This window comes from Barbatula barbatula (genome assembly GCF_947034865.1).
Source record: "Barbatula barbatula genome assembly, chromosome: 1".
Lineage (NCBI taxonomy): Eukaryota > Metazoa > Chordata > Actinopteri > Cypriniformes > Nemacheilidae > Barbatula > Barbatula barbatula.
The window spans coordinates 32934531-32961362 of NC_136766.1; the positions used below are offsets into that span (position 1 = coordinate 32934531).

The window sequence follows — 26832 nt, forward strand, 5'->3', positions numbered from 1 at the left end:
CAACTAAACTTTGACTCTTGTACGTCTCAATAATGGGAAAAGGGCAGCCATTACATGAACAGAATATATGGGAACGACTTAATGATGTTTCAAAAGCATCTCCGGGTAAAACCTCAAGAAGCTGCTTGATAAAATGGTTTATTTTTGTAGTTTTGCCATAAGAATGCTTGATTTTGATCATCTTCCTTTTTTAAATGTGAAAAAAAACTGGATAAAAATAGAAGTTGGAGTTCCAAATCTTTGGACAAGTAGTGTATAGTGTACTTAATTGTACTGGTATTTTGGTCCCATTTCTCACCTCTGGCTCTTCTCGTTCGACATCTTTCCCTCCCTCACCTGTGTCCCTTGTTGACCGTCTTTCCTCTTGTCACATCCTGAATTACCTGTTTGACCCCGTGACAAAGTTTAGCCGGGTTATAACAAAGGCGAATTAGTTTTTCAGCGAGCTCTCCAGCTAGGTGAATACCCATCAGGTCCGCAGGTCACTTTAGTACAGGCTTTCAATTGTGGGTGCTTTGTGCAGGTTGCTGTTCAGTAGCAGCACTGCCCGTAACATGAGATCTGTGTAAACATTTCCAATAGAGGGCATGTATTCACTCTTTCACTACATCACATTAAAAGCTGACATATAGTGGACAGGTAAGCCAGACATTGTTGGTTTATTTGATAATATCATTACCACAATTATTCAGAGTGAAATGAGAAGGGAGAGAATGTTGGATTAGTAAGTACTAGAAAAGCGGTAGTGATTTTAGCTGTTTTACGTTTCACACAGACGGAGTGATTTTAACCAAGTTAAGGGCATATACATGTATACTAGAGAAAGTTAGATTGCAGATTTTGTCAACTTGGAATAAGGACTGGAATCAGTTATAGTATGTGACGATTTAAGCCGGTTGAGATGTTAACTGAATCGCAATTCATGTTTTGAAGAACAGGGGGCGCTGTGTTTACTGAATATTTGGAAACGTGGATATGCTGATATTTATTTTTTAAACAAATCAGGAAATGTATTTAAAAAAATACTACTTTTGTATTATTAATGTTTGATTTGATTTGGAATTTGTTTAAAAATTGCAATTTAGTTTTGTTATTTGTCATTAAATATATTTTTCTTTAACAAAGAAATGTGCAGCATTCGAGATATAATAGAAGGGCAGTTGTTCATTTCTAATTTGTCTCGTCTAGTCAAACTTAATGTCGCTGGTCCTCGCAGTCGTGAAGTTAAAAGATTGTGTTGAGAATTTAGTTTAGTGTCCGTTTCCCGAAAACGTAACCATCCTCATATTAGTCCCTATATGTTTGTGTATGAATTCATCGTTCTTTTGCGTTTCTCTTTTAACATGAGTTTGGATATTTTTCATAATAAGAAGTTACGTTTTGGCGCTGCTCTCGAGCCTTGAACAACACAATCTCACAGCGAAATCGTAGCTATTTTACGATGTGGATAATTTAGATTAATTTGTATACAATCACATTCGTACATCATAGTACGATTGCCTTTCGTGCCAGGAACGTTAGGTTTAGGGGCGGGGTTAGGGGTGGGACTTAAGTGCTTTTTTTAGTATTCGTATGTTTTTGTACGATTAACAATGTATTATTTCATGCTAATTAGCAACCTCATAAAATAGTTACAAATTCCTTGGTGATCCGGTTGGGCGTAAAGGAGAAGCAAAATTGCCTTTTGGTGCCATTTTTTTATTATGTTGATAATATCTAATGTTCAATGTTTAGTACAACACCTCCATGAATTTTCCAATGGTCGATGGGCAATGTGCAAACTTTCCATCGCCAGAATACTTAAAGGATTCCAGTGACAGCCTTGTGTTCTCTATTGTACTTTATAGTAGGGAATAAAATCATGTGTAACACATGGCCACTCTTGGGTTATTGCTTTATTTTGCAGCAGCTTTGAATCTGGTTATCCAGTCCGGTGTACAGCAATAGTGTGAGTTTACTATAAGCATTTCCAACGTTTCAAGTATTTAATTTGATCTCTGGCTTGCGTGGATCCTCTGAGCATTAAGTCTGGATTGCTGTCGCCGCTGTCGTCCCTCCAGGCTGTTGTGTGGTCTGCGATGAGTGAGATGCAGCTGTTCCGAGGGTCCACAAACCGCAGACTGAACTGAAAGCGCACATGCTGCAGTCCTTGAGCAAATGTGAAGTTTTGCCGATAAATGGCCTTCAAATGTATTGGCCTCGACTCGTAAGGAAAGAAAATGTCAAACATCTAGAGCTTCACACAGATAGGTCTTAATATGATGTGTAATCTGACCTTTATGTGTCTTGTTGGATTGTCAATTCATTCTTTCCATTTAGACAGAGTCACATGCATAAGTGTGAGACCACATCTTCCTCTTTCTGTCTGCAGATTCACAGAGACAAAGACGCGCTGGGTTCCAGTGTTCCCCAGAAGAGACACAGCATAGCATCCCCAGGTAAGACCATTATGCATCCCTGGCATGATATCATCACATTTCTAATACGCATACTTCTTTAGTAGGGTGTAATCCTAATGTAAGCTCATGTGATACGTGCATGCAGTTATTTCAAACGCTCATAAGATCATATTTTCATATTCTGTCTAATGCTGATCCAACCAAAAGGTTTTTAGTTGGTAACACATCAATTTGGCTCATGTTGCAGAAAAAATATTTTTTTTGCCCGGTTTCACAGACAAGACTTAGCTTTAGCCAGGACTATGCCTTAGTTTAATTTGGATATTTAAGTCGCTTACAAAGATACAAATATTACGTGTGCATCTTGAGCCAAAACAATGGAAGTAACATATTTTGAGATTTTTTTATTTCCACTCAAAGTTAACAGAAGTCTGCGACTTATCTGTCTTATCTGTGAATCCGATCATTAATATTTAAAAATGTTGTCCTGAGGTTTGAAGTCAAAGTATGTTCCTTGTCATGTACTGTAATACAAGTTTCAGTAGAAATACTGAGTAAACTGTCCTCTTATTGGTCAGAGTGTACCTGCTTTTATCATACTCGGAACGTTGCTGTGTTCATATGCCTAAATGAATCTTATGGAGAAGTCTCTATAGTGATGCGATCACTTTATATGATGAACAGACTGAAATTTAATTTATTCATTCAACCAGTCAAATCGGTTATGATATAAACCAGAGGTACCTAAACTGGACACGCTCGCCTTTAAACCCATTCATTCGCAATCGTGCACCAATCTTGTCTCCAGTTTACCGCTCGAGATCGCATGTCTGTTTTTGCAACTGCTGTCCCCAATCTTTTCAAGATGTTTCCAACTCTGATTTTGCCCCAATTCTCCAGAATGGTCCATATATTAAGTCATAAAGTTTGTGCACCACATTACAACTGAAAAGATTGTATGGTATTTAAATACCATACCTTGCGATTGGTCTGACAAGCCCCTTTAGTCCCGCCCCAACCTCAAGCCTTCTGTTAAGCCTTCGGTTAGAGAAATGCCAGCATAGATCAATTTAAAGGTAGGGTAGGCCAAATCAATAACTGCTTCAATTCCGTAGAAGCTGCCGATGTCAATCACTGTTTGGTAAAATGCCAAAACATTGCGCAGCATCTACCTGTAAAAAATGTTGCATTTAGGATAGCATTAAAGGAAAATATCCTACAGCTTTCTCCAATGCCACGCCTACTTATTTCGAAGACAAAATTACAGTACAAATCGCATAAGATTACAATAATAGTAGCCTTATTCGCGGTCATTTTTCATACCGGTTTTATAAGTTTGTGGTTTTAGCGCGGACAGGATTCTCAAATTTATGCGTAAACGAATGAAATGATTGGAGTAACATTTTATGTCTCTGAGACTTCCACAGACGATATGATTTAAAAAATATATGTATTTAGACTACATTTTGATTGCCTTCAGGATGTGAAGAGATTTTTTTTCGTCTATAGTACGTGAATGTTATATTTTGTGATGCACGCTCGACTTTTCAAAGCCCTGTCATGACCCTTGTACATAGTTATGTTGTCACTTGACGACAACCGAGGTAATGATGTTTACTTTCACTGCAGCTTTCAGTCATTGACACACACACACACACACACATGGTCACAAAGAGAAATGGCAGCTGTAGTCTGGCAAGACCCCTCCTTTTCTTCCCGAGCCATGAAGCCACCTGTGGAGTGTGTGTGACAGCTGACGAAGCTCACACTCTTGTGACACATTTCCAGTCCTGAAGTCTTCTCCTACCTCTCACACAGAGCGACTATGTAGAGTTTGAGTTATAAAGACGTTTAAAGTGAAAGCAAGAGAGACGGTACTTTTTGTAAGTAATGGAACCTGTTGAGGTTTGACATGATGGTTTTGTCACCCACGTGACATGGTTTTGTTACCCACGCAATGGTGCGGTGTTGGAGGATGCTTCATACGAGTCGCTTACGCATTACTCTTGTGAATGCACACGCTGGTGTACAAGGATCTTTTCTGGAGACGGAATCGTACGTTCTGAGAATTCTTTTTACTGTTTTCGAGACTTTTTGGTGGATGTTAACTGGTTCACCAGATAAATGACTTTTTATAAACGTGTCCTTGTGTGTATTTGTCACAGAGAAGTTTCCAGACTGTCACAGCACTTCAGAATCGCTCACATTTCGCGACTCCAGCAGCGACACGGATGGATTTTTCAGTCCAGACGCTGGTGAGGACAACGTCTTCAGAAAGGTGAGAGAGAGCGAGAGTAAAATAACTACTAGGTAGTTGACGGTCTTGAAAAACTTGATAAACAAGGCCATTTACAATATGTGATGCTATAAAAATGACATTAAAACATTTACAAACTGAAAATTATGCAACCAACGTTGCACATTTGTTCTGGGAAAAGATAGCATCTCTTTCTGGTGTGCCAGCCGCCAGTGTGTGTCTCTTCTCGTGTAATGGAGCGGCACTCCAGTATAAACCTGCTGTACCCCACTATAAATCTCAAGTTTAAGTAACACTTTGTCTTTTTTGTCAGTGTATACAGTTACATTGATAATCGTGGAAGAACGGATCTAAGTTTCACGTATTAACCCAATTGGCCCGGTGCGCTTCTTGTACACTGCTGGCATCTAGAATGAACTTTATTGTTCATAGCAGAGGCCTCTCTCCACATATATTTTGCAGTTTGTCTCAGAAATAAGATAATATTATAAGGTTCGTATACGCACCCCTCAAAATCCCGCCACACAAGAGACCCGCCACACAACAGATCCCAATTTAACCGCCGTGTACCGTCATTAATACTAAATATACATTTTCGTATCAAGCAATAAAACGATCCTTGCCTTCGCAAATCCATAAAGAGGATACCAGTTACTAAGAAGAAATACTAAACGTTGTTGATCTCAGAATATGTAGTTTCATGTAACCTGCATCAGTTTTAGGGCACCTGTATATTAAAGCCGCCTGATGGTTTCCACCCCCACAGATCCCGTGGTCGTGATGGTTAGAAGTTCCCTCGAACTCACACACGCTTATAAACGCTTATAAACCACCCCCTGTTATTCCTCACGCACATGCTCGATGAAAACTGTCTCTAAGGCCCGTCAACAAATCCTCTTCACCTCTTCTCTCTCCGCGCCAACACCCATCACAATAGACCCATCAAAACTTGAAGCTGAAGTGTGTGAGCTCTGTTAGTTTATGTTCACAAGGTGAGGGTGGGTGGGTGAGGGAGTCTTGGGGGTGTAGGGTGGGGGTGGGTATGAAAGCAGATGTACTTCACATTGTATAAACATACAGTGTGTGTCGAGTTTGAATGCAGATGTCTCTGCTCTTGCTTAAAGGAATAGTTCACCCAAAATGTAGATTCTTTAAAACTTTCTTTGTCAAAATGTCATATTTTACAGGCATTAACGCTTCGATGACTTAAATTCAGCATTCGTTTATGTTTTTCAGGGTGTAGTCATAGTTCGAATGATTGTTTTATGAATTGCGGTTTGTCTGGTGTTTGTTGCTCAGGGGCAGGAGACGTTAGGTGGAGGTGACAGCACCAGCGAAGTCTCCATCTCCTGTTCCTCCACGGACGACGCGGCCAGCGTGGGACACCCCAGCTCATCGGCCGAGAGTTCAGAGGAGGTGCGGCACAGAGGTGAGGCGGCGGAGGAGGCCAAAGACAGGCTGACGGAGGTGCCTCTGCGCTCCTCTCTCCTCCAATCCACCGTACGCTCGCTCTCTCCCTTCCGCAGACACAGCTGGGGTCCCGGGAAGAACCAGGGAGGGGGAGGCGAGATGAACCGGCGCAGGTAAACGGGATTATGATCTTCCTTCATTTGTTTTATATTGCAAAATAATCTACTCATAGAGTAAATAATTAACAAACTGTAACAATATATTCATTGCTTTATGATTGCTATCAGATCTAACATGAGAAGGGCTTTCATACATTAGAAGTTTCATTTGAACCCCCATAGAGGCGCATGATTAACTCTTTTTCTTTTTGTATTTCCGTGTTTCTCATCTCTTTTCATCTCATCTGTCCATTTCCAGCTCGGTGCGAAGTTCAGGAGAGGAAAAGCCTGTATTTTACAGAAGAAGGTATCTAGATTTTTGTGTTTTCTGACAAATTCAATGACAAACACCGACAAAGTTTTTTTATTTTGTATCATAATTCCCTGTCGAGCATAACCGCCCAGCTTTGATTTGATTTCCGGCTATTCTGAATTACAAATAGTTTTAATATTTTCCACAAGATTCATATTTATAAGTAGTGTGAAAGTTTAGGGGGACAATTTCTGTATAGAGAAAAGGACTGTTCAACGAATAATCGCATCTAGAATAAAAGTTTGTGCATATTAAGTTTGTATTTGTAAATGTATATGTATAATGTAAATGTAATAATTATAAATGCAAATGTATATAATAATATTTGTATATGGTTGAAATAATATACAAACATTTATTCAATTTTATATTTTTCTTAAATATATAAATGTTTGTTTATGTGTTTATAAGTCTAAAGTTATTATGCACAGTGCACAGATATCCTATTATATTTTAAATGCAAAGTTTTATTCGGGATGCGATTATTAGTTGAACGGTCCTTTGAGATGTATACTTTTGGGACCATTCACCCTTAGAAGTTGAAGTTCCTTAAAGTTTACTTGTCAGGGAACATTTAACATCTACAGAACATCTTTGCCATACAAAGCTAAGAAATCGGTAAAGCTGCCATAACACATGCAGTTTCTGCCAATCTCATATTAATCTTGAGTACCTATAGACTAGTATTGCATACTTCGTATCTTGAAGAGTATTTAGTTTGATCACATTTATAAAAGATGGATACAGCTGATAAATACGACCTCATAGGGCTGTGCGGGGCTAAATCACGAGCACACAATACATAATTCGCAATACATTATCCCTGCATAACTATTGATTCACTATAAGTTTGTGTTGTTTACATTATGCGGGTACGTGCCGATCAAAACACAGATATATGACTTAGTTTCACTTACCGTGTGCAGCTCATGTTCGGTATCTTTTAGCTCTGAGATCGCTCCACCTAACAATTTAAAGCGAATGGAGCGCAGAAATACTACGTAATACGTCCAACTCGTTTTTGACTAGTTGCAAATGTCAAGCATGAGAAGACAACAAGTTTAACAGTGTAAATAAGTCAGAACGCATGAAACACAGTTGTACGGCAACTTTAAGAAAGGTTCTTTAATGGATCCAAAAAGGTTTCTTTTGTGCCATCGCTGCAATTCATCCTTTTAAAACTTTTTTTAAAGTCCATGGTTACACAGAATCAGCCCTATATGCAAATATAAATTTTTGTTCAATAAATGCTACTTTTTCCACTATGCTGCCCCTCTAACTGTTTTGAGCCCATTGGTGCCCCCTGTATTCCACCCAGTTTGAGTTGGTGCCCCTGTGATCCCCCCATCCGTCCAGACCTGGAAGACACTAGAGCGTTCATCAGGTACTGAAAGTGTGTGACCGCGCCAAGTGCAAGCTTCCTGCAAACCCAGCCAAAGAGCCCGCCCCCTTTAACTAGCACAAAGAGCTTTTGCATCATCATTTGCATTACCTGTTTGTCTGTGAGCACAGTGAAGCTCAGAGAGACAGAGAGACAGTTTAGCTTCATTTGATGCTGATTCAGCCTCGCATCTTAGAGAAATAATGTTTGACGTAAGTTAGTGTAGCGTCAGCTTTTCTCAATGTAGTTTTGCGTTTGTCTTACTTTCACGATGACTAATATTGATATTCTCCCATCTGAGCAGAATGTAAGGTAAGAGGAAGCTTGTTCAAATGTTGGCACCACAATGGGGTCACCTACAAATTTGCCTCATGTAGTAACATCGGTTTTATTCATGTCAAAATATGACCAATTAATTTGACCAATTCTGTTGACTACATAAGGTAACAAAAGTAAAAGTGATTTTGAATACATGTTATAAATAGAAAAACTAAAAAATGTTGGGACAATGTAGCTATATCTGTTCCTGTTTAACTTAATGAATTTTACTGGCTTTTATTCGTTTCGAATGTAGAAAGCATCATGTTTGTCGCTGTGACATCTAATATGCTGCTTTTGTCTTTTACAGTTTGTCTGCTTTTAAGTGTAACTCAATGTGTAAACAGCTTTTGACAGATCTGCTTGCGTGAAACTGGTTTAACACCAAACTTTAAAAATAGCACGGTGCAAATGTTTTTTTTTTCTACATCGACATTTTTGTGTTGGGTGTATGGTAACATGAACGTCCACTTTGCATGCTTTGCATCAGGTGGGTCAGTAGTGCACAGCACACTTTTCAGCTAAAAAGGAAACCAGTGTGTCGTCTAGTAACATGAATTGTAAAACGAAGTAAAGGTTAACACTGTGAAAGACAGATCAACAGCAGCTCATTCACTGAGGTCTCTGTGATGTGTTTTGCTCTAGTTATAGTTTAGAGGGGCTGGCAGGCGAGGTTGAGGATGGAAAACGCTGGATGCCGCGGTCTGGAGGTCCGTCTAAGGATCAGCAAGGGGTCCAGAGACAGGATAGTGAAGAGAGGGGCTCGCTGATGTCACTCACGGAAGAGGGTCCACAGTCGGATCTGGGAGACTTCAGCAGTCCAGGGCGTCAGGTGAGGCCTGGTTTCTTTTTGTCAAGTCACCCGGGAAATGTTCTCAATCATCTGGAAGGTGATTTGCTACATTTGTGGTCAGATATCGCTTGCACTTCTTTTTGTACATACAGTGTACTAACTAGATACAAGGTGCTAGATACCAATGAGTTTTCTTAAAATGTACTATTGTGTTATATTATTTGTATAGTTGTGGCTTTTATAATATAAACATGTATTTCATACAGTGTCCAGTAGTATTTTATTCCAAATACCTGTGGAAACAGTGGAAACTATATGGTTCTTCTTCAGTAATTTGTGTACATTTGTTTGTGTAAGGTTATAAAATTGTGGCAATGTCACCGCAGTTATTTAAAAAAATGAAACAAAATGACATCCAGCATTAATTTAATATGATTTTAATATCTTAACTTCTGTCAATACAGTATTTCTGTTAAAAATGCTGTTAGCGAAATACTGAAAAATACCTCATCGTCAATGAGTGCGTTTACATGCACACGTCTAACATGTCTTACTCCGATTATGCTTAATAAACTGCTGACGTGTTAGGTCATGTAAATGCATAATATGGTTTTCTTTTAACGGCGTAAGCAAAAAGAAACGCTCGACAGAGGTAGTTTTTCGCACATTACCCCAACTTTGAACTGGATGTAAACGCTTTTACCGGTTTTCTCTAAGTTTTGTTTGGAGTATTTGCGCATGCCTGACGCCGTAATAGTAAAAATGCCAAACGAAAGTAAGAGTAAAATAACGGATATAAGTCCACTCTCGAATCATGCAGTTGCTGTAGAAACGGCAAAATGAAAAAATATTGTTGCATTATGAGGTACTGCGAACACGAGAAGAGATATTAAAATACAGCTTCTGAACGATTTCCTGCAGCATTTTTATTACTAGACAGACTACCAATGGTGACGTCACTGCACGCGAGAAACACGTCTCAAATTTCTTAGCCGGTTCATTGATATGCATGTAAACACGAGAAAACAGGTTTATTTATAAGCCTGATTATATTTATTTTATCATATTTAAATTTGTCATTTTTTGTAAACGATCACTATTGGTCATCCTTCACTTCTGTGGGTTTTACAAATATTTGTCAACTTGTCAACTTTGACAACACTGTTTTTTCCAGAAAAGAAGCGGTTTTGGAGATAAGAGGTTTCCATTCAACGGCAATGATATGCAGAAATAATGCCCCTTGGTCCTTTTAGCTTTATTGCGTGCTATAAAACTCTGCAACAGTACTAATATCACTGCTGTGATCCCTTTCAGAAATCAAGAAGGTATCATCCATTGAGGCATAACTGTCCATCCGTGGCTCTTCCCCTCACCAAATCCGTCTCAATGTTTTCCATCAGCCAGAGGGATATAGATGGTAAGTTGGTTTATCAAGCTCTCTTTTGGTGTTTTTGGTAACCTTGCCATCATTGATTCTTCTATACTGATATTTTTCTTGATTTTTACTCGAAACAACCTTTTATCCATGTAATTTAACATTCAAGGGGCGATAGGTCATGATCTGGTGTGTGTTAGCCGCCCTCCTAACACAGCACCTACTGTAAATGATCTGCTTTAATAGGCACTTCCTTTGACTTTTCTGTTCGTAATGCCACCGTCCAACAGTAGGAAGGATTCGGCGAAGGAGAAGGATCTCGTTTTCCTTCAATCTCTCACCGATTATTCCTAAATCTAAAAGCGTCATTACTGTAAGCTCTTCATCAAGTGATGAGGAGGACACCATCAGTAAGTTGCAGGATCGTATATGAAGTAACCTCTGCATAGTGTGTTCCATTAGCCATCCCAATTTACATCAGGTGTAGAGAAGATCCTCGATATGCTAGTCACCTTTTAAAACCTGAACCTGGTATTTTAGAAATACATAGTGTGCCTGTTTCGTGGACCTTTCCAAGTTACCATTTGCTCTCCATTTAATGTTATTGATGTCTGGGATGTTTCTTTCTATCGGTCCCGGTCCTGTAGTAGTGTCAGTCTGAGCATTGCAACGCAGACTTTTTTTGTTAAGATCTAACATGTGGCCGTGGAGGCTGTTTGTTGTTGGTATTTCTAATTTGACTTCATATCTGTAGGTATGAGGTCATTCACCAGCACAACCAGTTCAATGGGATACAGGTAAGACCTCCTTCTGCAAGCTAGCCCTATTTAATGTACAGCTTCCGTAATACGAACATATAAATTGTTAGTGTATCATTTGTCTAAGTCAGTGGTTCTCAAAGTTTTTTGTTGTAAGGCCCCCTTTGTGTCGAGTGCATCGCTTTGTGGTCCCCAGATAAACACTTGTAATCTTAAACTTAGAATTAAACCAAAAACATATTCAGTTAAACAATGCTGGAAGATCAATTCTTTTGGTTGGTGGTTTATTTTTCTGATGTTTGATAGCATAACATTTTTAAGAAATCTGTAAGAAAAGCTTTCCTGTAGCTCAGTGGTAAGAGCATTGCGTTAACAACGCAAGGTTGTGGGTTGGATCCAAGGGGATTGCAGATACATATGTAAAATGTATATGATAATGCAATGTAAGTCGCTTTGGATAAAAGCGTCTGCCAAATGCCTAAATGTAAATGTAATATTTTTTATTAAATGCCACAAAATCTGTGTCCCCCTTGGATCTATCTTGGGGCCCCCTAGGGTTTAAGAACCATTGGTCTAAATCATTTAGGATGTACTGGTGCAAATTAAAATACACAATACTGAAATTATAGAATAATATTATCATATTATTTTTAATAAACGCGATTAAAACATCAACTGGACTTAAAATGTTCTATGACACCTTTGTTGTACTTGTAAAGCTATAACGTTTGTCTTTTAGCATAGTAATGGCAGTTTTGGCTTTATTTTAGCATCACAGAGGAGGAACCTGGACCCTTAAGAGTGGATTTCGAAAAAAGCACCACCAAAGTGAGCCGTACATTCAGCTACCTGAAGAGTAAAATGTACAAGAAAACCAGAGTGAGTCAACATATGGGTTCACATTACATTTTCTGATTCAGATTCGCTAATAACCAATAACCAAATTAAATCAAACACAGAAATGTACTCTTTTGTACATTTTACTCAAGTGAACGAAGAAGTCAAATGTGTCAGAGGTTGGTTGGGTCTTGCTGAATGCAAGAGGAAACCAAAGAGGAAGCTGTTTCATCTTGTACTGTTAGCTCAGCATTTTGCCCTCTTAAAGGGCCAGCACTCTATTTACATACTGACATCAGACAACACAAAATCTGGTAACCATGGAAAGAAACTGAAAGCTGAAATCAAGAAGAAATATTTACGACTCTCAGGGATTTCTAGCTCACCAATCAAATGTAAGCAAATCTGCAAGCTTGATCATGCGACCATATGAACTCATTTGTAGAAAATGTAAGGTTTTCTCGCTTCTGTTAGAACACACAAGGACATGCTCTTTTAAACAGATCTCAGATCATCAGATTGTTGCACAAAGTACACGCTGTCAGTAAATTAAAAGAGTGACATAGAGTACTTAAAGGCACACTTCACCCAAATATGACATTTCTGTCATTTACTCGCCTTCGAGTTGTTCCAAATCTGTATAAATGTCTTTGTTCTGATGAAAGATATTTCGAAGAATACTTATAACTTAAAAGATCTTGCGCCCCATTGACTCCCATAGCAGGAAAACGAATTTTGAAGAATTTAGGACAGCAAACAGCTCTGGAGCACTTTCTTAGCCATGACACATGCAGTAATACGAACAAAATGCTCTTTTGAAATGAATGCGAAAGATTTTTTGATAGTTTTAAAAGAACTTTGAGAGAATGTTACGTATGCCGACGTTCTGAGTTCATTCCCTGTTACCTGTCTTTTGGACACAAAGCCCTTCTGATTTATGTGTGGATGTCTTTGCATTACAATATAAGACATCGATCACACAAGCACATTTGACAACATGGTTTTTAAATGACGAAACTCAAAATGTAGACAAAAAGAAGTTGGGCAATATTTTTGGGCTGTTGAAGTGTTAATACACTGCACCCATGTGGTGACTCATTAGGACATTTTTGTGAAGCTTAAGACAAAAACAAGATTTGGAAAGATTTGTTTGACTTGGTTTGATATCATATTTGACGTTGCCATATATTTCTAACTTGAAAATACTTGTACGTTTTGGCACCACTGTACATATGTGTAACCAGCATATGATAACTAAACTTCCTAAAGGGCGTTCGAAACCGATTACGTGGTGTTCTGGTCACAGTTTCACATGTAATATCCATACAAAAGACCTCTGGACTTTAATGCACTGTAACCTCTATTTATACGGCTAGAATCCAGTAACCATCGAGGTTTTACAGCTGTCCAGAATGTTTACATATGATCAGTACTTCGCTGTTTTGAGTGAGGCAGGACAATTAAAAAGAGGAAATAAAAGTCCCCACACCTCCCAGCATGAGCTCATCACTTCCTCCTGAACGAGAGGTGATGCTGAACGTATCGTCTGGATCCAGAGAATCTCGCCTCCCGCAGTGATGTTGTACAGAAAGTTTTGCGAGGTACAGGGCCGATATCAGAAGATAAAGACTTGGAAGGGAGAAGAGGTAGGCTTGTGGGACTGTGGGAACGTTTTGTTGTAGTTTGTTCAGAATTTGAGAGAAATCTGCATTTGGTTAAACACTTTGATTTATATCGATTTTCTCGTTGATGGATTTCTGTCACACTGTCTTGTATGTCGGCAGCATCTTTTGTTTTATTTTTTGGTTTGTTCGCTTTTATATTATTGATCAATATAACAGATACGTGTCCCTTGCACTTGTAACGGATGACCAAAAACTGTTGCAGTTGCTTCACTCGAAATCTATTTTTACGAGTGGGAAGCTGAACTTTGTTGCAGGAGAACCTTGACAACAATTGGGAGGATGTTTGTTCACCGAAACTACTTCGAAAATGACTCGTAGTTTTTCGAAACACTGCAAAAAATATTGCAGTGACATCTTCATGTGTGGGTAGGGTTCTGTAGCGAGGTTTTTGACGTCGATACAGTACAGTACGGTTTTTACAAATGTCTGAAAGAAAGTGAGGACAACGGATGTGTAACAGGTTGTTTGAATGCTTCAGACGTTAATCTTTATTGTCATTATTTGTTGTTTCCGGCTCAGGAAAAAGACAAAAGTCGGGAGAAAGAAGCCAAAGATAAGAGAACGGTGAACGGACATCAGTTCTGCACGTCGATCGCGCTGCATCCGGCTTTATGTCAGCAATGCAACAAAACGCTCAACACTAAAGATGCTGTTAACTGCACAAGTAAGAGAAACCAATCAGAACCTGCCACTGTCTCATCACATGATATAAAGAAAACTATCAAATTGAAATCTTTCAGTGAAGAAGGCCCATAACTCGCTCATAACTCGCATGTAAATGTGTCACCAAAGAATTGTCAAATGCTGTGAAAAGTTGTGTTTCAAAAGACGTTGCTCAAAAATGGGAAGTTTTTCTGGTAACATCACTCACTTCCTCACAGAGCTGCTAAAGAGAAACTCTTATTCATTCAGAGAGAAGTCTTTGTTTTCGTTTTGTTTCATATTTTAAACAACATTTATACTAGAGCTTTATGGAGCTTTATGGTTTGATAATATTGTAGTCAGAATCTGAAGAGATGGCTGTTTCGTTCAGGCTGTATGTCTAAATCTGACCTTTAATTTGTGTGCTTGGTGGAGTTTCCTGACTGACGTTGGAAGGAATTTCTAACCCCAACTACAACTTTCTTTACCACTTTGACCACGAGCCAAAATTGAAGAATTTAGATCAACGACCTCAGTTGTTAACATATCAAACCCTTACGTTTGGCTGTTGCGAAAACTTTACGAAGTGTCAATGAATCATGTCTGAAATTTCAACATGTCTTTGTTGTTGCAGTCTGCAATGTAAGAGTCCACAAGACCTGCAGAGAAAATCTCCCCATTTGTTCGATAGGGAAAATGAAGGTTTGTTTTCGTTTTCAAATGTGACACATTCTGCGTTACAGATCGCCCAAAATGTTTCCATTGTGTTCTGTTCAAAAACAACTTTCTTCCCTCTTTTCAGTTTCAGAAACAACCGTTCGCTATACCAGAATCGACCACTATGCCTGCTGTCACCCTACGAGCAAAATGTAAGTTTGCTTCTAATAGCACAAAATCTGATAGTCTCAAGCTGATGTTAATGTTGTGATTTTTGGCGTAGCGTCGACAATGCGGGAACGGCCCTGGTCTGCCATCTTATCTCCTGAAGAGCACTATTTTAACGCACCATCCAGAAGATCCACCAGTATTATGCCCTTCCACAGCAGCAACCTGTCCAAAAGCATGTCCATTAACAATATAGCCATGTAAGTACATACACCTCCACCAGCGGCTGAGAATCCTTCTTAACACATGCATGTGTAGAGCATCAAAATAAAGGCGCATCTTAAAAGAACGCAGTAATGGGAAAAATCACATGCATGTGAAAAAAATCACAATGCGTGTTTTTTGTTATTTTGTCCCGTTTAAGGCTGTGTTCACATTGGACTTCTTTTTTTCAAGCTGCTGGTGTCTGTTTTACATTATAATCCTTTATAATCCATTATAATCCTTTGGAGTAAACAGTGTTTCCCCAAAATGTTCTGAGCGCTTTTTTTAGCGCTCCTAGTGCCAAAAGTGCTTTTGAAGTTGAAAAAAGTTCAACTTTTCTGAAACGTCAAGCACCCTTTACAGCTAACCAATGACAAGCGAGTAGCGAGACCTTTCGTTTCCATAACAACATGCGAGGGAGGTAATTGGTCGTGCAGGATCAAGCTCGAAAAAACAAAATGGCGGCCGAAACGCCGGTTGGAGCATAGTTTTTTATAAATGTAAGTTGAATGTTAACTTTCAATACCTTTTGATTGCATTTCTAGTGATATTTAGTATTGTAGTTTTGTTTCTCTGTTTATAATTCGATTAGACTTCCAATACGCTGCCTATGAAGCTTATGTGCACAAATTCTGCTATTTGTAACCACAACGCTGCACGCTTTTACTAAAAAAGCGCCATTGTCAACTTTTTCTTGTCAAAAAAGTCAAATGTGAACATAGCCTAAATGTGCTGCAAATATTTATTATTTAGAACTTGATAGAAATGTTACTAGTTTACAGAATGAAACAAAAATCTGGAAATCCTGAATTGAGCCGTCTAAAAAGTTTGATGCAACAACTTTACGTTTACCTTTACATAAAAAACCCAGTTGAGTCACTATATCACATTTACTGTAATTTGAATGTATTTATCCATATTGAATTATTATCCAGGTATTGTGCACATTTGGATTTTAACACACACAAAAACAGTCAAGAGCTTAATGTCATTTGTTACTGTTCACCATGTTTTTTATTCATAAAAAGCAAAGGTCAATAAAAAGTGCATAGGCTTAGCCTCTTCCTGTGAGACGCGATGAGATGACCTCACAACTTTCTCCTTTATTGTCTGCAGGTTTGACGAAATGCCTCTGAAAGGTTTGCGGTATCTGTCTCAATCCACAGACTCTCTGCACAAACACAATAAAGTTTCAGAATCCACAGAGTCTCTAGATGAAGGTGAGCGCCACTGTTTTCTTCACAATTAAACCAAAATGTGGTCAATGTAGAAGATATAAATCAGCATTTGTACCGCACGTCTGTATAGGAACCGAGATCATCGACGGGCATCTGATCGGAGAGTTCGAGGCGGACGTTAAAGAATTTGAGGCAGACTCCTGGAGCCTCACTGTGGATAAAACATGTTTGAGGCAACTCAAGAAGGACATCATTAAAAGACAAGATGTCATCTACGGTAGGATGAATTAAGGCCAACAAACACATCTCATGTGTACTGTCGATGTGAGCATGCTAACATCATCTTCCTTTATCCTTTCAGAGCTGATCCAGACTGAGATTCATCACGTTCGGACGTTGCGGATCATGTCTGATGTCTACAGCAAGGGTGTCCTGACTGACCTGCAGCTGGATGTTCAGATGGTAGAGAAGATGTTCCCCATGTTGGACGATCTTCTGGACCTCCACACGATGTTCCTCAGCTCACTGCTGGAGAGGAGGAGAGAGTCCCGGCTGGAGGGTTTGGACGGGGGGATCGTGATCGACAGGATTGGGGACGTGTTGGTCAGCCAGGTGAGGACACTGTGTACTTCAATTGTATGCGCTTTAGGGTTCGCATGGCCTCGAAAGGGATTAAATAAATGGTTGCATATTTGAATTATATTTCATTTTATTTAGCACAATTTCAAATTCAATTCAACTAATGAAAATATAATTTGTATACAATGCAGGAAGAGTCCAATTTAAAACCTCTAAAAACTAGATTTAACTTTACACAAAACTGCAAAAAAATCTAATTCACAACCACGAATCTCAATTAAAAGGCTGGAAAAATATTATATAATAGTTTTCTATATTATACATTTTGGAAATGAATAAGCACTGTATGCTTCAATCTCGAAAATAACACAAATATTTATGCATAAACGGGTATAAATGCTTAAAATAGTAATAACAATAAAAACAATATTGCTTTGAAGATATGGAAATCAAATGAATAAAATTATATTTAAAAAACAAATTAATTAAATGAATATGACTACAAACCACAAATCTCAATAAAACAATTATATTTACTATCAATTATAATGAATATATATTTAACATTTCACATATTACCATAATTCTTATATATATATATATATATATATATATATATATATATATATATTATTCATATTTGAAAATTGAAAAAGCACTACTTTAATCTCTAAAAATGCAAAATTACAATGAACATATGGAAATCAAACAAATTATGATTATATTTAAAAAACAAAAATAAATTATTGTAATTAAATAAATGAATATTATTTAATTAAAAGTGTATTTAAAATAATATTTTTATCTTTTATAATGTATATTTTAATATTTAAAAAACAAAAATAAATTATTGTAATTAAATAAATGAATATTATTTAATTAAAAGTGTATTTAAAATAATATTTTTATCTTTTATAATGTATATTTTAATATTTAAAAAACAAAAATAAATTATTGTAATTAAATAAATGAATATTATTTAATTAAAAGTGTATTTAAAATAATATTTTTATCTTTTATAATGTATATTTTAATATTTGTACAAATTGTATTACAAATTCTATTTTATTACCAGGCCCAGTACTAAGCTGGTTCAGCCGGGGGGCATGAATATATTCTGGTTGTGCATGCTTATAGTTAACTGCATGCATTAAATTGACTGGTCATAATGTTATAGATCACATGAATAAATATTTATTACGTTTTCTTGGGGCCCAGGAAAAATCTGGAGGACCCGTTTTATTACCCATCTTAAGTGTAGTCCTTCTGGTAGAACATACGGTTCCTATGCTCTTTATAGTCCCTCCTCCTTGGGATTTTTTAAATGTACTGCGTTATTAGAATTTCTCACATTTCTAACAAAATGATTCCTGTCATTGTTCTTTAGTTCTCAGAGTCGAACACAGGAAGCATGAGGAGAGTGTATGGCAAATTTTGCAGTCGACACAACGAAGCAGTGAACGTCTACAAAGAGCTGCACGCTAGAGACAAACGCTTCCAGGCTTTTATCAGGGTAAACGTTTACATCAGTATCTGAACAATTCTTCCCTTTGTATTAAAACATCTCACAGTTCTGGGGTCCTGTTTGTAGAAAAAAATGAGCAGCAGCGTTGTCCGGCGTCTGGGCATCCCCGAGTGTATATTACTGGTCACTCAACGGATAACAAAGTACCCGGTGCTGTTACAGAGGATCCTGCAGCACACGAGAGGTATAAGCACTCACAGTATCAACAACTTTTAGCTGAACTTTTACTTCGGCCGGTTATCCCCTTAGTCTAATTCAAAATCAAAACGCACCACTTGGGCAAACTCATATTTTGGTTTGTACACGTGTGTGCAGAGAACGAAGAAGATTTTGAGGACCTGACCCGGGCGTTACAGCTGGTCAAAGACATTATAGCCTCAGTTGACAGTAAGGTCAACGAACATGAGAAAAAGAGACGACTGAAGGACATCTACGGACGCACGGACAGCAAATCCATCACACGCATGAAGAGCGGTCAGATGTTCGCGCGAGAAGATCTACAGCGCAGCGGAAAGCTTCTCCACGATGCTCCTTTACAGCTGAAGAACACTGCTGGCCGACTAAAGGGTAAAGATCATATTTGATCTCCATTTTACTTTAAGCTTGAATGTCTCTGCTTACTAATAGACGTAAGATAATAATAAGTATTCATAAGACTTGACCCTCTGTTATAACTCGAGCATCTGTGTTGTTTTCACCTCTAGATGTCCACGCACTTCTTCTGGCTGACGTCTTGGTGTTCCTCCAGGAAAAAGACCAGAAATATGTCTTTGCTTCTCTGGTAGGTATATTATACACAGTGATAAAATGAAGTAAATCAAGTCAACATGTAGTAACAGCCTCTCTCTCTCTCTCTCTCATTTACTCCTCCTCCTGTTTCTGTCTCGCCCTCGTCTCATCATCAGGACCAGCGAGCCACCGTGATCTCGCTGCAGAAGCTGATCGTGCGTGAGGTGGCTCACGAGGAGCGAGGTCTCTTCCTCATCACCGCAGGCATCGAGAGCCCAGAGATGGTGGAGGTGCGCACCAGCTCCCGTGAGGAGCGCAACACCTGGATGCGGCTCATACAGGACGCCATGCACTCCATGTGAGTCTTCATCACACACACAAGTGTCTCAATGGCTTGTTTTACTAGGAGACTGCATACAGTAAGATTGTATGCTTTCATTAGTAACGCTGTTGTACATTTTAAGTTAACGTTATTGTAATTGTATGATTTTTGTTTATTGAAAAAATACGATGTATTATATAAATTTGATTTGTATTTATAGTAAACCGGCTTTGCAATAGTGCAAAAGTGTTATAGAAATACAAAAGCGGTACAACTGAATTGAATTGGAAGTTAATCATTTAAACAAATTGAATATTACATTTTTATAATTTAATATGAATATATTTAATAATTTCATATAATTCGATTTTAGGTTGTAATTCAAGTAATACAATGAATGAAAAATATAATAAAAAGTGTTATTTCTCATATCAATTATGTTATGTTAGGGTATAAAAGTAAAGGCGGGTGTATATGTATATATGAAAAATGTGAGTAGGGAATGAAAGAAAGATTTTTTTGTTCACAGAGAAAAAGATGAGGATGAGGGCATCCCGAGCGAAACCGAGGAAGACAAGAAACTACTCGAAATCAAAACCAAAGAAATGAGAGGTGAGCAAAATACTCCTATTACATACAGTATATGGATTTATAATAATAATATCGCACCACAAAAACAAAACCCAGACAATTAGATAAAAAATCAACAATTAGCCCCTCAAATCTCATTACTCAATGTGTGACAAGATTACTACTTCAATAAATAACTGTACAAATGTCATATTTGATTTAATTTTGTTTCTATAGCAAACAGCAATGTCATGTATTAGTTACTGTACGTAAACAGCAATGTTTCTCTCAGATATGGTGCAGAGGAAAGACGAACAGATCGTCTCGCTCCTCCTGGAGAAGATGAAGCTTTTCCGTGACATGTGCGGTTCACCCGACGACCCTGTTAAGATGCTTTTCAGGGCTAACAATGAGGAAGTGCCCAAAGGGGAACCCATCATGATAGACGCTCTTAAAGAAGGTGAGAAACGCCACCGACATCTTCGTAGAAGCTCTGTTTTCTCAAAGTTATCCAGCTGTCATTTATGTTTTGCGGCAGCTGTGGCAACAGCTCATTTCCAGCTGTAATGTTCTTCCAGGAGTCTTTAGTAACTCACTTTATGTAATGCGGTTAGTGATGTGCGTGTGCGTTTGTGTGGCAGTGGAGATGTTGCAGACGCTGGTGAACAGCAGTCTGGGAGGGGCGGTGGGTCAGCAGGTGGCCTGTGCCCAAGGGAACGTGGGGCCTGTGTGTCTGCCGCGCAGAGCTGAGACCTTCGCAGGATTTGATAGCCACCAGATGAGCATGTGTAAACGTGAGACATTTACAGTTTTCATATGTCGACATGTAGATGCACAAAAATTGTATTATAGTATATTCACATTTTAATGACATTAAAGTGTAACAGAAGTCACACAGTCCGTTCACACATGTTTTAAAGAGTTCAATTCCAAACAATTGAATGCAACGTTTTTTATTTGGTTTGAGCCTAAGCCCCGGCCCCCCGCAATACAGATATAGCCCACCGGAGGCAGCGGCGCACTAAATGTTAAATTGTGTTAGCATTGTAAATCTCAATAAAAGTATTGAGTGTCATTCTGAAATTGCTTTTTTATTTGGCGTGTCTGTAGATAGTGAAAAAGAAGAGTGTGAAGATCTGAGGAGAACAGAATCTGACAGCGTTTTGAAGAAGGTACTGTAGCCTCGCACCCCAATCTCATGCTCACTAGGCTTAATTCAACACAATTCTGACATAAGGTCATTATAATGTGCGAAACCACAAGGTCAAAGCCATTTAGACTGTTTGATGTTTAATGTTCAGCTGTATAGCGCTGAATTCAACTTCTAACAAATACAAATACAGCTATAACTATAACAGTAATTAAGTTTCACGTTATAAATGCACGAGCCCTTTAAATTGAATGATTTTGTTTGGCTGTCAATGTTTATTGTTAGTCACATGGCAAAAAATGATCCAAATGATATCATTCAACTGCATATTTATCATTATGATTGTGATGCGGAGGTGTTATAGTTAACCAAAACCATTAAAAAGTTTTTATTTAATGGAAGTAAAACGTAATAAAGGTCTAAATATTATTTAAAAAATGCCAAGATAAAGAAAAATTCCATTGCAATACACTGGAAATCAACAAAAACGTAACTCAAACTGTAATAAAATACAATAGAACCTGCATAGCATTGTATAAGAAATTGTGCGTAAGTAAAATCGCTAAAACTAAACTAAAATAAACATGAAAATTTAAAATATTATTCTAAATAATAACTTCTGATGGATATTCTTTATTTGAAGTAATATAGAAAACGGCATCCTCATGATAGTTCATTAACCTTGATGTGAACTAACCTTTTAGAGTGGATTTTGGTCAACACTTTTATTTTATTTTAATAAATAAAGAACGAGTCTTAATGAACGAGTACCATTTACATTTAGTCATTTATCCAAAGCGACTTACAAAGAGTCCCGAGAGACCAAGAGAGTTGCAGAAGGACAGCTGCAATATGTTTAATCAACAACATCAAAATAATTTCACCCACACTGCCCCCTAGCGTCCGCCGGTCTTCGGTACACACAGTTATCATTGAATATGTCATGTCAGGTTGGATAGCTAACAGGAGTTATTAGTGAAGCGGGGGGGTGGAAAATGAATAAATGTCCATTAGCAGTACCCAGAGTCGCCCGACTCTGTAATGTGTGTAATGAACGCCGGTGTGCTGGGCGCTGGTAACTGCTGGGCCGATTAAACACTCTCTGCTTGCCTTCTCCACAGGGAGGAAACGCCAACCTCCTCCTCCTGCTGAAGAGAAACAGCGAGGTAAGACACGGCTGGGGATTCTCACGCTCTTATGCACGAACAGATAAAAAACACTCCGCATACCTTGGGTTTGCATAATATTATGTGTTATGTAATATGGTTTTGAGCATTTTCTCTATTCAGTGTCATCATTTAAGTACAGGACAGCACCATTTAGGGTCACGTGTTTCTTAAATTGATAAAAAAAATAAGTTTTATGGACAAGTTTAACTATGGGATGCACAGATATGTAAATTTTGGTGGATAACCGATCATTGGACTTGATGCAACGAGAGCCCAAAACAAATGGGAACTCCTTCAGTACTGTTGAAAGAGCATCCCGGGGTAAGGCCTGATCAAAAACGAATTCAAGGCCAGGCGTGACTGCAAGAAAAGTGCTAAAATGCAACAGGTTCTGTTCTGTTCTCATCCTGTTCTCTGTTTCCCCGCAGCAGGTCCTGTCAAGTGTCACCCACCTGCACGACCTCTTGTCCTCACTGCAGGTTTGTTTCATTAGTTTTGCAGTGTTAAAGAATAAATGTTGACATAGAAAAAACATATAACACCACCAGCACTGCAAAATATTTTTTTTTAAATGTATATACAATATAACATATGTGAATACAAAGTAAAAGTATTTAACTTTCTACATTCTAATAGTTTGTATCTATAGTAGTTCAAGTTAAATTTGGGTAAAGATTTGCATGTTTAAAGATTTATAAAAGATACAAATTAAAATATAATAAAAATATACAATAAAAAATGTATTACCCAACCAGAAAATATATTTTTTGTATACTATGTTACATTAAACCCAATAATATAGTAAAACAAAGGTCTTGAACATACATGTAAATGAATATATTCTGTATTGTGACATACATTTCCACACATGATAGATTCTACGTTGTGGTACGCTGAATGTTTTATACATGGGTTTGTCGTGCAGGCTGTGGTCCTTCAGCAGGACACCTTCATCGAGGACCAGCGTCAGGCTCTGAACGAGCGCACCCCCTCCCGTCCCACCTCACGCCCCCCCTCGCTGGTGGAGCAGGAGAAACAGCGCAGCCTGGAGCGCCACCGGCAGGACGCCACCGCCCTCCAGCGCCAGCAGGCCGCCCACGTCGAGGAGAAACGCCGCAGGGCGAGGGAATGGGATGTAAGGGAGCGGGAGCTCACCGACCGGGAGGTCATGCTCCACGCGAGGGAGGACGAGGTGCGGAAGAGGCACGCCGAGCTGGAGGAGGTGCAGCGGGAGCTGCAGGGGAGGAAGGAGGATTACCAGAAGGATCTGGAGAGGTTGAGAGATGCTCAGAGGAGACTGGAGAGGGAGAAGGAGCATATGCAGAGGGAGGTGGAGAGAGTGGAGCATCTGCGGCAGGTGGAGGTGAGCGAACATTTCCGTCTGAAATCATTCTTTTTCAGTTGCGTCTTATTTAAACGATGTATACAACCCACAGGCACGGATTCAGCGCACCTCGTCCAGCACCTCCGAGGACTCCTTAAAGCTACAGAGCAGCGGCTCCATGGAGAAAGAGACGTGGGAGGGCGAGCTGTCCTGCAGCCCCAGGAAAAACTCCCTCTCCAGGATGGACTCCAAACAGAAGGGTCGTAGCCTCTTCTCGCTGGGCGGCAAAACTCAGAGCACGGACGGCCAGAACCAGATTCCCTCCCGACTGCTCCAGCTGGCCATGTCCAAGGAGAAGAAAGACAAGAAGAAGAAGAAGAAGAGCAAGAATCTGGCACCTCAGGAAGCAGGTGAGGAACGACGCAAATAAAAGATGATGCTTGGAATTTATTCAACGAGCAAGCAGAATGCAACCAGCCGCTCTCTTTGCCGCAGAACATTGCGTTCCCACATTTCTATTTAAATTGTAAAAACAGGAAGCAATTTTCCGTCTTTCAAGGCCCGTCCAAGAGCCACATTCAAACTGAGAATACCAATAACCTTAAAAATCTAAGTTTTAATATCGTCTGTTTTGGCAGTGACTCAATGTTATCGTTCTCTCCACAGCATCACACCTGTTGCCCCTGACAGAGCCTTCAATGGACGGAGAGATATTTTTCTGCTGACTTACCCATCATCCCTTATCTCTGAGCCCTTCCCCAAGCGCTCTGTCTCTCTCTCTCTTATGGATGTCATATCTGATCACGTTGGAAGTCAACCGAAGCGGCTTCTTCATAGCAAAACCCTGGACGCCGCCCAGCATAGGGCTTTCGGTTTAACGCCTTCATTTAGTGTGAATACATTTTAATCCAACCTAATTTAAAAAAAGAACTGCCCAGAAATTCCATTATTAGTCTTTTTTCCAATCACAGACATTTCAGAACAAACATTTGTTTTGCAAGTCCTAAGTGTAGAGGACTTTTTAACATCTTCAATAGATTTCAAAGTTGTATTTTTTTACACCCAGACGTCATTTCATTTCTAATATTAATGAAGCCCCTTCGCAAAATTGTTCTTTTAAGTGTTTCTCATTACTGTAATACGATGAAATATATATTGGTACTGCGACGCATGTAACTCTACACAACAGTGTGTGTGTTTTACGGTAAAATATTGTTTCGTCGTAATGAGAATCAAAATTGACAATGAGATTCTTTTTATATGGGAATCGCATGTCACTTCGATACGGTTTTGTAAGATTCTTACGAATCGATTCGTGCATTTAAATGTTCTCGAGATTACAAGAAGAAATTGATGTATTCCCATTGTGCAGACAGAAAGTCCAGAAGATGCACAAATGGCGAGTAGGGAGAGAGGTGACGTACTCTTCCACTTCAGGATGTCAAATGCCACTTAGCACTTTAACACAACTCAAACGTTGCTTCTACCCCAAAATTAGACGGCTTGGGATTTTTTGTGCATTTCATGTTTGACATTTCTGAAAATGACTGTGGCGGAACAGATAAGCTGCAATATTTCAATTTGATATTTAAAACTACCTGCTGGACAGGTAACGCAAATACATCCGCAGGGAACAGCCTACTGTACGTTACAGCTCCCTCTTATAGATGCCAATTTATCATAATTCAACCACGCTTGTCCTCAAATAGTCTCTCATTCTGTCCACCTGTTTCATAAATATTGTCCTGCTGGTGATCTTCAAGTCTTTTGAAGGCTTGTTGTCTTTAATTGATATTTAAAGCAGTAAGTGCTTTTTAACCCCCCCTCCGTGCGGTTCTGCATGACTCGAGTCTGCCACAAGGGGGCGGCAGAGATCGAAAAATGTCGAAGACCCTGCGGATTTACGTAACGTCAACGTGATGGCGTGAAAGAATGAAAGGAAAGCATCCGGCCTTACAGAACTGTCAGTATCACTATAGTCCTCAGGAAAGAGCAGAACACATACAGAAAAGTACAGAATAGTCGCCAAGCCTTCAGGAAACGTTTGAAGTGAACTAAAATACCAACCCGGCATTTTCTCAGGAGCAGAATTTCATTCATCTTCGTTTTGAAAGTTTCATTTGTACATCCAGGTACACGTGTTTCCATGCTAAATAATGAACTTCTAATATTATGTAAATAATGTTTGTGTCACGTGTTTAATGTAAAACTATGAAGGTTCATTTTGTAAGATGTGTTTTGTGAGACGCGCCGCTTTATTTATCATCGATGTCTCGAGGCGCGCAATACTTTCCTCGCATTAAAAGCTGTTGCAAGTTTTGCCTCGTGTTCCTCTTGTTTTCTATCATCCATTTATTCATCTGCCGGCAGGTTTCATTCAGAGGGATCCGAACAAACACATCAAGGTTGCCTTTTCTTATAAAACGATTAAAGCCGCCAATGTCATTATTATTAAGATCATCTTAAGCTGTATAAATACTTGACATGTAAATGAAGTCTTTGATCTGTCCCCGAGCAGAAAGAACTTGGGATCGGTCGCACTTTCCAAGATGCGGGTTGCCAACCGGTTGCGATGCCGTGAAACCTGTTGCTAAGGTAACGGGCTAATAGATTGGAGGGATAACACGCGCGCTTGCGGGGATCACTGCATATTATGAGAAACATTGTTTAATGAGTGATGTTAGTGTAATGAACTGTGTGTGTGTGTGCTATAACACGAGTTGGTTCAAAGGCATTTTCTGTATTCATGATGTAGATCTTTATTTCGCTTCAGATCTTGTAGCGAACGCCCAGTTCACACATGTGCTACTCCGCGTGCAGTGCGTATGCGGTGCGTAGAGCAACACGTGCAGTACGGACCCGTCACGCGTC

The 26832-nt window shown here is 39.0% G+C and overlaps 1 protein-coding gene across 4 annotated transcripts in view; it reads left to right on the forward strand.

Moving 5' to 3' along the window:
• LOC306901104 (uncharacterized protein) overlaps positions 1–26288 on the forward strand; it is a 52856-nt gene extending 26568 nt beyond the window's left edge. Inside the window, exons 9-38 of one of the 4 annotated variants that reach the window (XM_079468615.1) lie at positions 2372–2438; positions 4565–4677; positions 5956–6239; positions 6484–6531; positions 7856–7921; positions 8882–9068; positions 10344–10446; positions 11159–11201; positions 11933–12041; positions 14204–14348; positions 14961–15028; positions 15129–15195; positions 15267–15411; positions 16532–16635; positions 16724–16870; positions 16955–17205; positions 18560–18685; positions 18764–18881; positions 19013–19264; positions 19402–19478; positions 19603–19784; positions 20278–20360; positions 20611–20778; positions 20960–21112; positions 21429–21490; positions 22590–22634; positions 23066–23116; positions 23563–24000; positions 24074–24371; positions 24628–26288. In XM_079468615.1, the coding sequence (XP_079324741.1) occupies positions 2372–2438; positions 4565–4677; positions 5956–6239; positions 6484–6531; positions 7856–7921; positions 8882–9068; positions 10344–10446; positions 11159–11201; positions 11933–12041; positions 14204–14348; positions 14961–15028; positions 15129–15195; positions 15267–15411; positions 16532–16635; positions 16724–16870; positions 16955–17205; positions 18560–18685; positions 18764–18881; positions 19013–19264; positions 19402–19478; positions 19603–19784; positions 20278–20360; positions 20611–20778; positions 20960–21112; positions 21429–21490; positions 22590–22634; positions 23066–23116; positions 23563–24000; positions 24074–24371; positions 24628–24686 (4059 nt within the window). In that variant the 3' untranslated portion in view covers positions 24687–26288. The remainder of the gene's footprint in view (positions 1–2371; positions 2439–4564; positions 4678–5955; positions 6240–6483; positions 6532–7855; positions 7922–8881; positions 9069–10343; positions 10447–11158; positions 11202–11932; positions 12042–14203; positions 14349–14960; positions 15029–15128; positions 15196–15266; positions 15412–16531; positions 16636–16723; positions 16871–16954; positions 17206–18559; positions 18686–18763; positions 18882–19012; positions 19265–19401; positions 19479–19602; positions 19785–20277; positions 20361–20610; positions 20779–20959; positions 21113–21428; positions 21491–22589; positions 22635–23065; positions 23117–23562; positions 24001–24073; positions 24372–24627) is intronic. The other 3 variants (XM_079468617.1, XM_079468616.1, XM_079468618.1) reach the window with 3 other exon arrangements.
• Positions 26289–26832: the final 544 nt, after the last annotated feature.